This window comes from Enoplosus armatus, chromosome 9 (genome assembly GCF_043641665.1).
Source record: "Enoplosus armatus isolate fEnoArm2 chromosome 9, fEnoArm2.hap1, whole genome shotgun sequence".
NCBI lineage: Eukaryota > Metazoa > Chordata > Actinopteri > Centrarchiformes > Enoplosidae > Enoplosus > Enoplosus armatus.
In genome coordinates this window covers 17587785-17601006 of record NC_092188.1, presented here as the reverse complement: position 1 = coordinate 17601006, position 13222 = coordinate 17587785, and the positions used below count along the sequence as shown (strand labels likewise).

The 13222-nt window shown below is 40.9% G+C and overlaps 1 protein-coding gene across 2 annotated transcripts in view; it reads left to right on the top strand.

Moving 5' to 3' along the window:
- The window catches only part of LOC139289835 (RNA-binding motif, single-stranded-interacting protein 3-like), a 105001-nt gene that overhangs the window by 33505 nt on the left and 58274 nt on the right, over positions 1–13222 (top strand). For both annotated transcript variants that reach the window (XM_070911477.1, XM_070911478.1), the window contains exon 3: positions 7223–7281. In XM_070911477.1, coding sequence (XP_070767578.1) covers positions 7223–7281 — 59 coding nt within the window. The remainder of the gene's footprint in view (positions 1–7222; positions 7282–13222) is intronic.

Genomic DNA, 13222 nt, shown 5'->3' with positions numbered 1-13222 from the left:
CTCTCGTTAATCATCTGCAGCTGAGTTAGAAAACCCCTCATGAAACCTTGCCCTAAAAATTGCAGGATGGCTTATGGAAATTTGAATAGGCGTCACGCGAATGATCTTGATGTTTTCGTGGCACTTGATTGATTTGAAACCTGAACCCTAGAAATATCTTTCTGTCCTGAAATGTATTATCTAATATTAAGATAGATTCCATCTTTAATCATCTTATTGTTTAATGAGCAAAACTCTCAAATATCTTGTGGATTGAAACAGTGCTACATCTGGAACACTCTTACTCACACTAACAGTTTCCTTTATTGACATCCACTTTAAGTAGGTTGGGAAAAACTCTCAAAAAGTGGGAGGATGGAAAAAGAAGGTTAAAAAATGAGCAAAGCCAGTACTTGCCAGTGGGCAAATGACAAGACAGTAAACAATGATAACAATCCAGTAAACAGTGTAGTATGGCACTGTAGTACTGTGCTGTACTTAAACAATGGGTCTTATTCTTTTAGCTTTGTCTGATCACAATATTGTTGACAAAACAATTGTGTTTACATTTGAAACAGTAGTTTACAAAACAATCTCACCACAATGTCTGTTTAGTAGCTGTTGTGGAGCTGTCAATCATCAGTCACAAGATCATCAGCAGATGGATTTTGCCCAGTTGTCATGGATACATGAATTGTGTACATTATGTCCATAAATTTCCATTATTCAAATATAGTATTTTTATGACATGAAATGAGAGGCCCTGCACACCCTCACAGGTGTTCACTCACTTATTGTGGTTGATTAGACCTCAGCACATGTTGTAGGTGAGCTAATCTATGCAGGGAATTACCAGAGGTCACCCGGAGGTCATTTGTCCCACCTTGGCTGGTGCAACAAAACTAACTGGAGAGTGAGGCACATGTCAATTAAACACAATCTGCACATACCCACACAGTCCTGAGATGAGCTCGTATCAGCAAAAATAAGTGACATCATCTGTGTAGGTGTACCACAGGTGTGCCTTTAAATGATAGCCATCTATGTTATACATATCACATGTCAGTATTGATCTTCTCTACTGCTCTGAGTTTGTTGGGAACATACCCCACCAGCTAAAAAAACTGCAAATCAGCAGGGTAAAGCTGCCAGTACGCTTCCTCAGAAGTGCTTGTTGGATGGTCGAATAGCTTCAGAAACTCCCTCCCCCCACATCTTTCAGACAGCGGAATGGGGGGGGGGGGGGGGGGGGCGTTGTGTCTGACAATTTCTTGTAACCTTCTGAAACCGATGATGCAACATTCACAGCCACGATCAGCCAGCTGTTCAGAGGTGAGACAGTAAGCAGGGTTCAAACTTCTCTCTTGAGCTATCTTTTTTCATCCCTCACACATCTATTTCTGTCACTTTTTGTGTTTACAACCGAGTGCAACACTATGACTGCCTTCCAGGAGAAACGTTTTCCCCATTTGAACTATTATGGAGTCTCGCTATGATGACCGCCTTTTAAGCCTGCCTTCGAGTGTGGTCATTTAGAACAACTTTGCCTTCCGACACAGTCAGACAACACATCTTCAAACTTGCTTTTTTCTAGCATAACCCAGCCCTTAGGGTCAACAGTCATGTTCTTTTGCCAGCTCTCTGGTGTCACATGTAATTTCACTGTAATTATATTGATGCAAAGATCCTATATTTAGGATCCTAAATAGAGAAGGTATTGAACGCTCTGAAGAGTTATGGCCAGGGATGTAGTGGAGATTAAACTCATCTAAACTCAATTTACTCACCACTGTATTTGAAATAGAGTCATACCCAGCTATCTGGTCTGACATAAATCTTATATGGCAAAACACTCTCCCGCATAGTATTATCAGATGAAAGGAAATTAAGGATAAGAAAAGAAAAATATCAACTAATGCTTTTTCTGAAAATGAAATGGCTTTTTTGTTTATACTTGTGATTGTTTTCTGTCTAATGACCACAGAGTTGTGTTCATACAGACTACTGCTATAATACCAACTCCTTAATGCACCACCTAATCAGAGTGCCTTGCAACTACTTGAAACTACATGGAAAGCCCTTTTGGCAGATAAACACTGTTTCAGTGACATCGAGCCGTGTTCATCCCAGCACACATTGCCTTTTCATTATGGAAACACTCCAAGAATTGATTTCTTCATAGCTCCTGAACATGTTAAACTACATATGGTGAATGAATTCAAAGACTTCTTAAACACTGCACTCTTTCAGTCCTCACCCTGTGTTTGTCTGTGTCTAACTGGCAGAGACGGTAGGAAAATGAGGGTAATGCAAGAGACAAGACAGCTGTATCGGATCCCCAATTAGGAGACACCACACACAGAGACCAACCTGTGTGTATGCTTATGCATGCACACCCACACACACTCAAACTCACACACAGCCTCAGACAGAACACACACACACACAACTTACAAGCACACAGAGTGTGCACATATACATGATGTATATATACGCTCACAGAGATCCTGGAGAGATGTAGAAATGACGCGTGTGTTTGTGTGGGTGTGGGTGGCAACTGTGGTTTAGCAGACATCAAACGGTGAGCATCCATAGGCTGACGGTGTTCCACAAGGAAATGAAAACACAAATCTGATGCTGTGAGGCCCCTCTGAGGACTGTCATTAACACTACACACACACACACACACACACACACACACACAACCAGGGTGCACACAGATTTTGTCAAGCCTGCCAAAATTGGGTGCATGAGTTTCGTATTGCCGTTCCTCCTTAAATCTTGACAGCCTGGGAAATACTGTCAATGTCAGTGGTCTTACGGTTCTTTGTGAATCGAATTTCTTGGTGGAAAAAAAAAAAATCAAAACTTCGGTTTTGGAAAGGATTCTAAGGAGTTTCCATGTGTTGAAGATGACACGTAGCTTGTCCTAAAAGGATTGTCATGGAGAAAGTCAGCCTGTCAGGTGAACCCCCCCCCCCCCCCCCAGCTGCCGATGCTGTGGAAAAGCGCACTTCTCTGGCTTTGTACTGTGTTGTGGGGGCTTTGTAGCATTTCTATGAAGCCAAAGAAAATAGAGAATCTAAGGTTAGCCAGCTACTCCTGGCAAGTACTATATGATGTAAAAACAACTTGTTGACCAAATGTAGACACTTCTGCAGGGTTAGGAGTTATCTATTGAAACAGAACCTATGAATTTGAAGGATTTCATTCCAAAGCCTGAAAACAAACAACACAGGAAAAGTGTAAAAACAACTTCTTATTCTCTCAGTAGTTATAAATACACAGTTGAATGTTGAATATTGTATTTAGAATTATGCATGTTCTTGAGGTATAAGCTCTGTTATACACACATCAGGGATCAGGATTTCCTGTCTCAGGACTGGGAGTAAAAGGGGTGTCATCTGAATGGGAATGACAGTGACAAATGTTATGGAACTGGGGAAGGATGGGGAGACATGAAATGGGAATAAACTGAGCAGAGTTGAAAATAAACGTTCAGCCCCATGTCATCCTGTATTTACAATGACACAAAACACATCCTTATATTTATATTTCAGGGGAGAGTTTGTTTACAATCAGAATCAGAATCAGAAATACTTTATTGATCCCCGGGGGGAAATTGTACAGTACCGGTGCTCCCATTCACGAGTAGAAAGCAGCAAAGAAATAAAAGTATGTACAACATATAAAAAATAAGAAATAGAAAATAAAAATATACACATTTAGTTAAAAAAAAAAATGTTTACAGAACTACAGATCTAGCTGTCACTTTGTCAAGCTTGTTAAAAAAAAACTGCTCCACTGTTGCTTCACATTTCACTCCCATTATGGACTCTTTAGTCATGATGAACAGCCAATGGAAATAAGTTACACACTCAGATCCCTTTCAGAACCCACTTACTGTTTCTTTGACACAATGGAAAGTAATGGAATAAGGAAGTGCTAACCCTAACCATCTGTCTCCTTGCAGTCCTTTGTTGGTATGTTGAAAGTATTTGAATAGTTTTTATGAGTGTCTCATGTGTCACTGCCATTGGGTCAAGTGCAGGTCGATGTTATTTCAACTGGCTCCAGGCTCCCGCTGGAATCAATGATGTTCCAGTTGGGACTTGAACACAGAACAGGACATTCTGCTCTTTCCTCTCCTCTTATTCCACGCTCTCCTCAACCTCCATACCTCATCATCTGATCTATTATCAATACTTTGGTCCATTTCTTCACCACAATAGCAGATTAATGTAGCTGTCTGGATAAAATTGTAATTTCACCACTGAATCAAGTCCAGAGTGAGACGCCATTTTGGATGGTGCAGTGTTGTTGTAATTTCACATTTCCCCAAGGCCATGGCGTCATCCCTCTCTCCTCTCCCCTGCTCTGCTCTTCTTCTTTTGTTTTCCAGAGAGAAGGAACAGGTGGATTTATACTTGCACGTCACACACATTGATCTGACGATGACACACACACACACCAAAACACAGCCACGCATTAAACACACACTGTATTTGTTTTCCACTTTGTGAAAACAGACAACTGTGAACATATTTTTTCAAGATTCATAATGTGTCGAGCCAGGTACCTCTCTCTTTGTCCTTCCCTCTCTCCCTCCCTCCCTCCCTCTCACTCTCTCTTTCTTTTTCACACACATGCACAAATACTCACATAAACACACACACACACACACAAACGAACAAACAGTCTGGAAATGTTTCACTTTTCTGCCGGGAAAAACAACCTGCCAGAACACCGATGGTGCATGAGATCTTTGTCATGCATTCATACTCACTCCACTCACACACACAATTGCAAGGAATCACACCCTCACTAGTATATGTATACTCAAATGTGTCCAGGCACATTCACTCACACATGCACTCTAGGTGTTTCCACTCACACACTGACACACACACACACACACACACACACACACACACACACACCAAGTTTGAATCACAGCGAGGCAGAAGTCAACAAGGAGCCGGGTATTGCCAGATGGTGTGTGTAATGTGTGTGATTACCGCTTTGGTGTTTTTGATCTGTGATGTTGCCTTTGCGTGTGCGTCTGCATGTGTGTTTGTCTTTGCGTATATGTGTGGACGATTGGTCCATGCCTTGTTTTGTTTTTGGTTGGATTTCTCCCCAAACCGCAGGCCGAAGACCTTGTTTACCACCAGCCATGACTTTGTAAAAAACCCTGACGAACATTAGATTTGATTTTAGCCTGTTACAGTCGATGGATTTGTAAATGCCCTAAGAATATCGTAAAAAAAGTGATTTTCTCTCTACCAATTTCAAGATCATAAGCTGCTCAGCTGTCGTGTTATGTGTGATATCAGCCTTTTAAAGCCTTTTTTTCTGTCTTCATTTCTAAAGCCTCCTGTCCCAATAGAGTTTGATGTGGGGCTGTCAGGCGAGCTAGTCTCTGTTCTCTTCTCACTGACAGAAGCAGTTGGCTGACAGAGTCTCTCCTGATGGTGACAACTAAATGATCTCTTCTTTATTAAACACCTCTTACTATCTCTCTATCGTTCCCTGACTACCTCGCTTCCTCCTCGCCTTCAGTGTCTCTTTTTATCTTTTGACTGACTGTGCTCCCTCTCCTCGTCTATTTCTCATTCCTCCGAGTCTCTCTCTCCCCCTCCTCCACCTTTTTCACCCTCTCGGCTCGTAACCTCCCACACTGTATCTTACCCTGGTTTCTCTATCGTTTCCGTCTCCCACCTGCTTGTCTCCCTCATTTTTTACTAAAAGGGAAGAGGGAATATACTTCCATCCCTCACCTGTGGCCATCAGCCAGTCAGCCAGCCCGTCAGTCTATTTGATAGTCACTCAGCCAGCCAGTCAGTCAGTCATTGTGCAGCAGTGTTAAAACATTAATTAAAAAGTCTCTTCCACAGAGCCAGGCAGTGATCCAGGCTGATCTCAGTGATCCCAGCTTTCTGTCTCAGTCTTTTTCTCCCTCTCCCCTCCTTTCTGTCTCTGCTTTCCTCTCTCTCGTCTCCCCTCATACCTTCTCAGCCTCTTTCTCAGTTTGCTGTCAGTTTCTCGCTCCTCTCTTTCCAGGACGACTGAAAGACCTGGGCTGATAAGAAACATTATTAACTTCTTTCTGAGAACAGAGAGCTGGAGAATAGAAGTTGGATGGAGGGGAAAATAAGGGAGGAAGACAAAGAGAGAGGCAGAGGTGTCAAACGTACGAAAGAGAGTAAGGTAGCTAAACGAACAGGAGACATTAAAAGTTGGCAGAGAGAACAGATAGAAAGAGGTATAGAGGTTGTCTGTCTCTCTTATAGGCCCTCCAAGCAGGATTGGGTACCATACAGATGTCTGGTTATCATCATCATTTATGAGACAGTACTGTCGATGTTCTGATGCCTACGGGTGGGATTTGAAACAGATAAGCACAGAATGGATGGATAGAAAATTTAACTGTGATAAGGTGTCTCTTGCAGACACCCAGAGAAAATGTTATGGTCAGACTTAATTCAATTTTATGTGCCTATTTTATTCTTTAATTTTATCCTCTTAGATTCAAACTTTGTGAAAACATCTCTACAGTTGCACTTGAAAATGTCATCTAGAAGGAGGAAACATTTCTTGAATTTAGACATTATTTTGTTCAGTGGTGATTTGATCTAAATGCTAATGTTAGCATGGCAACATGCTCACAGTGCTGACAAGCTGATGTTTAGGAGGAATAATGTTTACCATATTAACCATCTCAGTTTAGCATTTTAGCATGCTAACATTTTCTAATTAGCACTAAACGCACAACAAAGCTGAGGCTGATGGACATATTTTACAGGTCACAAAACCAAAGTATTAGACAAATTCAAACATTTACCTCAGCGCCTAGTGCCTTTTACCTGCCGCTAGATGTCAAGTTAACGTAATTACAATTCTTCCTGACTGGAACATGAATGTCTGTACCAGTTCATGGCAATCCATCCAATAGTTGTTGAGACATTTCAGTCAAATCCACAAATGTGAACCTCATGGTGGAGATTCATCCTCTGAGGACCATCACCAATCCATCCTTTAGTTGGTGAAATACTTCAGTCTGGACCAAAGTGGTGGACTAACAGAATGACTGACTGACAGACCATCATTGCCTCCCTAGAGCCATGCAGCATGTCTAAACATTTGTTTGCATAAGACTCAAAGAACAACCAATATTGCTCCAGATGTTAAAAATAGCAAAAGTGAATCAACAGCTAATCAGAATGTTTCATTTCTTTTACAGATATGGGAAGATTGTGTCAACAAAGGCCATCCTGGACAAGAACACCAATCAATGCAAAGGTGAATGAGAGTCCGTTGACTTTATCCAGTGTGGTTATGTGCTGCCTTGAAAAGTCACCCTATACTTCACAAACTCAGATTTTGAAATGAGATTTGAGTCGGGAAAACATCAGTTGAGAGTTGAAAAACTTTCAGTGCACTATTGGGAGTGGTTTTGTTTTAATAGATCCCTTCCTCTTGTTCTTTTTTTGCATCCCCAATTAATCAATGCCCAAATGTTTTTTTTAATGGTCTAAAAAGTCTCTCAACAGACAGTGTGACGTCAGATCAAAACAAATTACTTCAAGTTGCTCGAGCCACCCAGTATGCTGTTGCAAGTCCATGTGTTTGCCTCAGAATTGTGTGTTTGGCTATGTGGTAAGGGTGTGTGTTTTTACACTGTATACAACACAACAGTATTGACTGCCGTAATGAGCATGTCATACTTTAATCTATCCAAATGGTGCACTGCTAGAGTATCTTTATTTTGTTTTACTTCTCTATGAAGATGATTTCAGAATTGCACCCTAATGATACTCAGAGCTAAGCAGCTTTTGAAAGCAAGATGTTGGCATTGTTGTCATTGGCCAAATCAAAACGGAGAACACCAGACAATAGCCACAATGTGTTTCAAATAGTCTCTGTGGTGAAAGAGGCTCACTCAAGTATCTTCTGATGAGGGTCTGCTTGATTGTTGGAGTGGTCTGAACAAAGCACTAATCAATATGATTGTAGTAGTCTGCTTTTGAAGAGGCACACAAGAGCATCTGTTCAGCATGATTGCTACTTCTCTGCCAGGGCTGTACTCAAAGGTATACTGACATGGTTTGGGACAACAGCAGAAACGCCCTGCAATCAGCGCATCTGCTTCAGTAGTATGAGTGAAGGCAAAGCCAGGCTGATTGATATCGATGACAGAGATGTTAAAGCGAATTCTAAGACTTTTGAGTAAATGATTGCAGTCCTAACGTTATAATGGGAACCCCAAACTTCCTTGAATCTCCCCTGAAAACTCTTTTGCTTCAGTTATTATCTTGGATCTTTCTAATTGGCCAGTCATATAAATCTTACAGACTTCATCATTCCAGTACCTGCTTTGGCCTCACATAATCAAATATGGCTTTGAGCTCTGAAAGCATATTGAAATGCCTGTCCTGGCATCATTAGAGCGTAGCCGATGGGAAGGCAGAAAATTCTATAAACCCAGTGATAATTATCAGTTATTCTTCCATTTTCTCAACTCATTAAATTTTCTTTCTTTTTTTATGTTTGCCAATTATTGCTTCATGCTTCATTTTAGTATGATTTACAAATGGAAAATAATATATATTCTATTGAAGATGAAAAGGCCATTCACATCCAGTGCTTAAGTGATGATGTTCTATAATTTTCTTATTGTTAAGAAATACTCTGGGAAGACCATCAATGAATTGATCCTTCTAACAAATAGTGCCTATGTAGCCCTCTGTGCCATAGAGCTCCTTTGTTGTCCAAAAACACATCAATGAGCCACACCATTGCACTGGGTGACATGTTCCTTCATTGCCGTGGACATGGGCACTGTGGTTTGTTTTTAGTCAATCCTGCACTGTTCTGCTGCCATGAATACTCACTGGAAAACCAAATATGCATTAATCAACCGCTGGAAATACTCCACAACAATTACACTATTTACTCCTGTTTGAGTAACGTTAGCTAAAAACTACAGTGCCCAGCTGTTTCAGTTACTTTTTTTAAATGAAACAATGTATTTGAAAGATTTACATATTTAGTAGGACTGAGTAGACTTGGGCCTAAGAGCTACAGACAGGGTAGTGAAGTTGGAAAGGATTGAGTGACGGACCAATGCAATGTTGGTTTTGGTCTTCTCATTGGATTTTGTTGATGATAAGAAAAATATAAAATAACACCCAAAAGCTTTGCAAATGAATAGTACCGGATCTGGCTCTGTATATATTCCAGACAAAGCTTTTATGAATCCTAAACATTAGAGAGACTTTTTCAAAATGCAAAACGATACATCCAACAATACATTTATGCTTATTATTTAATGTACACAATACCCAGAATGCAGCAGCTGCAGCAGCTGTAGCAGCATAAGCGCTTTTTACAGGCCGTGGCCCTCATCAGCAATTTCACTGCTTGTTATAGACTTCATACATCTCTTAGCCAGTTGTTAACTCACAATGAAGGAGTTTCATTATCAGTCGGCCATTAGAATGCCTTACAACCGGATAAGTGTTGGTTTGATTGCAGAGGCATTCAGTGGGGACAAGATAAGTGCTTAGCGTGACTAAGAGAGTACAAATTGGCACAGTGAGTTCTCTTGGAAAGGGAGGGATGGATGGGAGGAGGCACGGGGAGGTGGAGGGAGGGGGTAAAAATAACCTGGGGCTGACAGAAAAGGAAGGGGACCCTTTGAAACTGATGATTTAGCAAACAGCGTCTTCTTTTCAGGAAGAAAGAGAGAGAGGTAGAGACAAATCTAGACAAAGAGACAGGTAAATAAATAAAGTCTTCTTCCTTTGCAGTTTGCAAGGATAGCAGTCGGTCAGTTTGTATACACTTGTTGTCATGTGACAGCAATCCCAATTTCGGGGATGATTTTACTTAATCTAAACGAGATTGTGAAATGTGATGATTCTTGGGCTTCGAAAAAATGCACTAGCATGATAGCCCTAAAAACATTATCCTGAGAATTACTGTTAAATGAATTGTCATTTCAGTGTTGTTCCCTGAAATAATATAAAGATTTTCTTTGTTAAGTCTTCAGCTTTGTAGCGGGCTCAATGTTAAATACACTGACAGTTTTCTAGTTAGCAGCGTGGGAGCTCTGGGGGAGGGAGAGGGCACAGAGCACAGGATGGAGGAAGGAAGGGAGAGGAAACCACTTTAGATTGTAAAGGATTTCCATTTCCCAAAGACAAGCGCCCTCCCTCTCACCGTCTCCATGTCTCCTGCCTTTCTCTTGCCTCTCTCCCTCTCCCATTGCTTATCTTATTCTTACTCTCTCTCTGTCTGCCTGCCACTCTCTCCCTCTCCTCCCGACTCACAGCCTCCACCCATTCCTCCTTTGCGCCGTCTCTCCTTTTCCCTCTGTACTCGGTTAGCCCATTCTAATGGCCCAAGGCCAGGAACTCTGGGAGCTCAGGAGATTAGATGGGAGCTAGGGGTGTGTGTGTGTGAGTACTCATGTTTATCTGTGCCTCCATCTGTGTCTATGAGTGCATATGAGTGTGTATTCACGTGTGTGTGTGTGTGTGTGTGTGTGCGCGCGCTTCGTAATAAAAAATGTTTTTTTCATTCACAAGTGGAATATTTGTCAGGCCTGACTGAGCAAGATGAATTTTCATCTGTGTCATCATAAGGCTACAGATGGGAGGGAAAGGACACAAATGAGAAGGAGGATTATGTAATTCAGAGATATTATTTTCATTCTTCCCTTCTCTGGAAACATCCGTCTCATCGTGCTCAGAAGAGCTATCACTTACATCCACATGAGATGAGAGTTTTCACTGAACTAAAGAGGGTAGGTTTTAGTGTATAGGTTATATGAACATTTTCAAATTACATGTTGGACTGATGCGTAGTGATTTGGGAAACTGTCCATCAGCTTGGAAGGTAGGCATCTGAGTCAACGAGCTTCCACCCAGCTGAAGTGTCCTTGAGCAGAGTCCCTACCAGCTCCCGGGGTGTGGTCTGTCGCTAATACTTGACCTCTGACCTCCCTGGAAGAGGGGCGAATACATTTTCAGAAAAAAACACATCTCTCCTTGAGTGATGAATACAGTCAAAGCTAATGGCAAATTTCAAGGCTGGTGTTCTATCACACCAACTAGTCAAAGAGATGAGCAGAAAATGTCTCTATCATTCATGCCTCTAGAGTAGTGAATGGTGTGACATGTTTTTCTGCCCAGGCCGACACTCAGACATCTTTAGAAGTAATGACTAACTAAAATGTGCAGGGCGAAGCTAGATTACATGCCAACATCTACAACAAATCAAAATTTTATTAAGAGATCTTGTACAAGGCTCCTGAGACATGGACTCAATTTTCTGGCACTGTAATACCAAGGACACATTTGATATGAGCTACACAGTTGATGTTGGTAAATCAATGTAAACTGAGCAGCTCCAAGAAGTAGCTCTTGGTTACACTGCAGATTAAAGTCTCAAGCCTCTAGTTTGGTGGTGATGGTCTTAAACTGGCTATGTGCTACGTTTTCATCCCACAGAATCTCCTATTAGCACCGTACGTTACCATTGATTATGCATATTCCACTGACTGTGGTCAACTTCAACAACATAACCTGCATTAAAGCTGTGCAAATATGCTTATATACAAATCAACCAATCCCTGTAGTATTATACTACGATATCACATGAGAAAAATACTATAGCACTGCAGTAGTTCATAATATTTTAAAGTACTCTAGTTATGATATAAATAATTATCCAGGACTTAAAATGTTACAATATTTCAATACTTGTTGAAAGCAACAGCATAATTTTGCCTTTAACACACAAAGAGAACCCACATATTTTATTTCTTTAGTGTAGCCTCTTTATTTTTACATCCTGGATGGATCCAAATAGTAGAAAATTGGCTATTAAGGCCACAGGTTACTGATGGTGAGTGAAATTACAGACCTGCTGTGTCAAGGAACCCCCCGCTGCCCTTATAACACAGAAACATCCATAATGAGTTTCATGCTTAATTATTACAAAGGAGGAAATGGATATGGTTTAATAAACTACTTAACAAATGAACTACTCTGAGTGAGTCAATTTGAGGGTGTCACAGGGCTGTCGAGGAGCTTTATGCTCTCATAAATACGATGTGTTTTGTGTAGAGGCTGATGGATCTTAATGATGAACTGAAACTTTACGGATCTGAAATGGTATTTGTGACATTAGTAATTTATATGGCCGGTTCACAGAAAAGTCATACAGCCTTATTTTTAAGCAGCCACATTTCTTGTCCTTAAAAGAGAGCTTCACCGATTTAGCATTGCACTCCTATTACATTGATTTTTTTCTGGAATATGAAAAGCATCTTGCCAGGCTACTGATGAATACTGTATGTTTGTGCATTCTCAATTAGTTCAACTGTTTTGGTGTGGACCTAATTAGTATAAATATAGATAAAAAAATTGTGAATGCTTGTGTATGTGGTGTATATGTATATTTATGAATCTGTTTTCTCTGCACACTGTATACGTGTATCCATGCTTGTCTGGATATGTGTTTGTCCCCGGCGTTAATGTCTGCACATTATTTGTGCCGGTACTACAGTAGGAACTTGCATGTGTGTTCGTTTTATCCAATTTTGGCTAAATTATGGGTTTCTCATTAGCAACAGTGTAAATATTTGTGTGTGCAGTACATATCGTGCTGTGAAAGCAGCTTGCTGCCTTTGAACAATAAAAAAAATCATGTGCTTATCAGCAAAAGAGAGCGTGGCTCCAAATCCTGGAAAAGACCAACAGACAAGAACAGATGTTGGGAATGAAGACTGCGTGCGTGTGTGAGACCGAGAAGGAGAGAGAGGGATAGTGTGTTCCCTCATTCTTAGCATGTTTACATTTTGGATTGTAATGAGTGAGGCTTTTGAAATGTGGACCATTTAATTGTGTTAACACTCGGCCCACTCAAACCTACAGCTGGAATTCCAAAGCTGCTGTGCTTTCCAAACATTTCTCTCATTTGCTTAATGCACGCGTGTCAGTATCTCCCTTTTATTAGTCTCTCATATGAGCACACAGTCAGAACCATTCTTACACCAACAGTTTCTCAGTGTTTTGTTCACATATACCACACACACGCGCTGTGTCTGTCTCTTTTCCTTCTTTCTGTCTATTTGACGTCTCTTTCCAGCCCCACCCATGTGACCCAGTAAAACAGGGTGTATTTCTGAAAGTAGAGATTGATATGTGTGTGTTCAGACCTTTTGTCCTTCAGT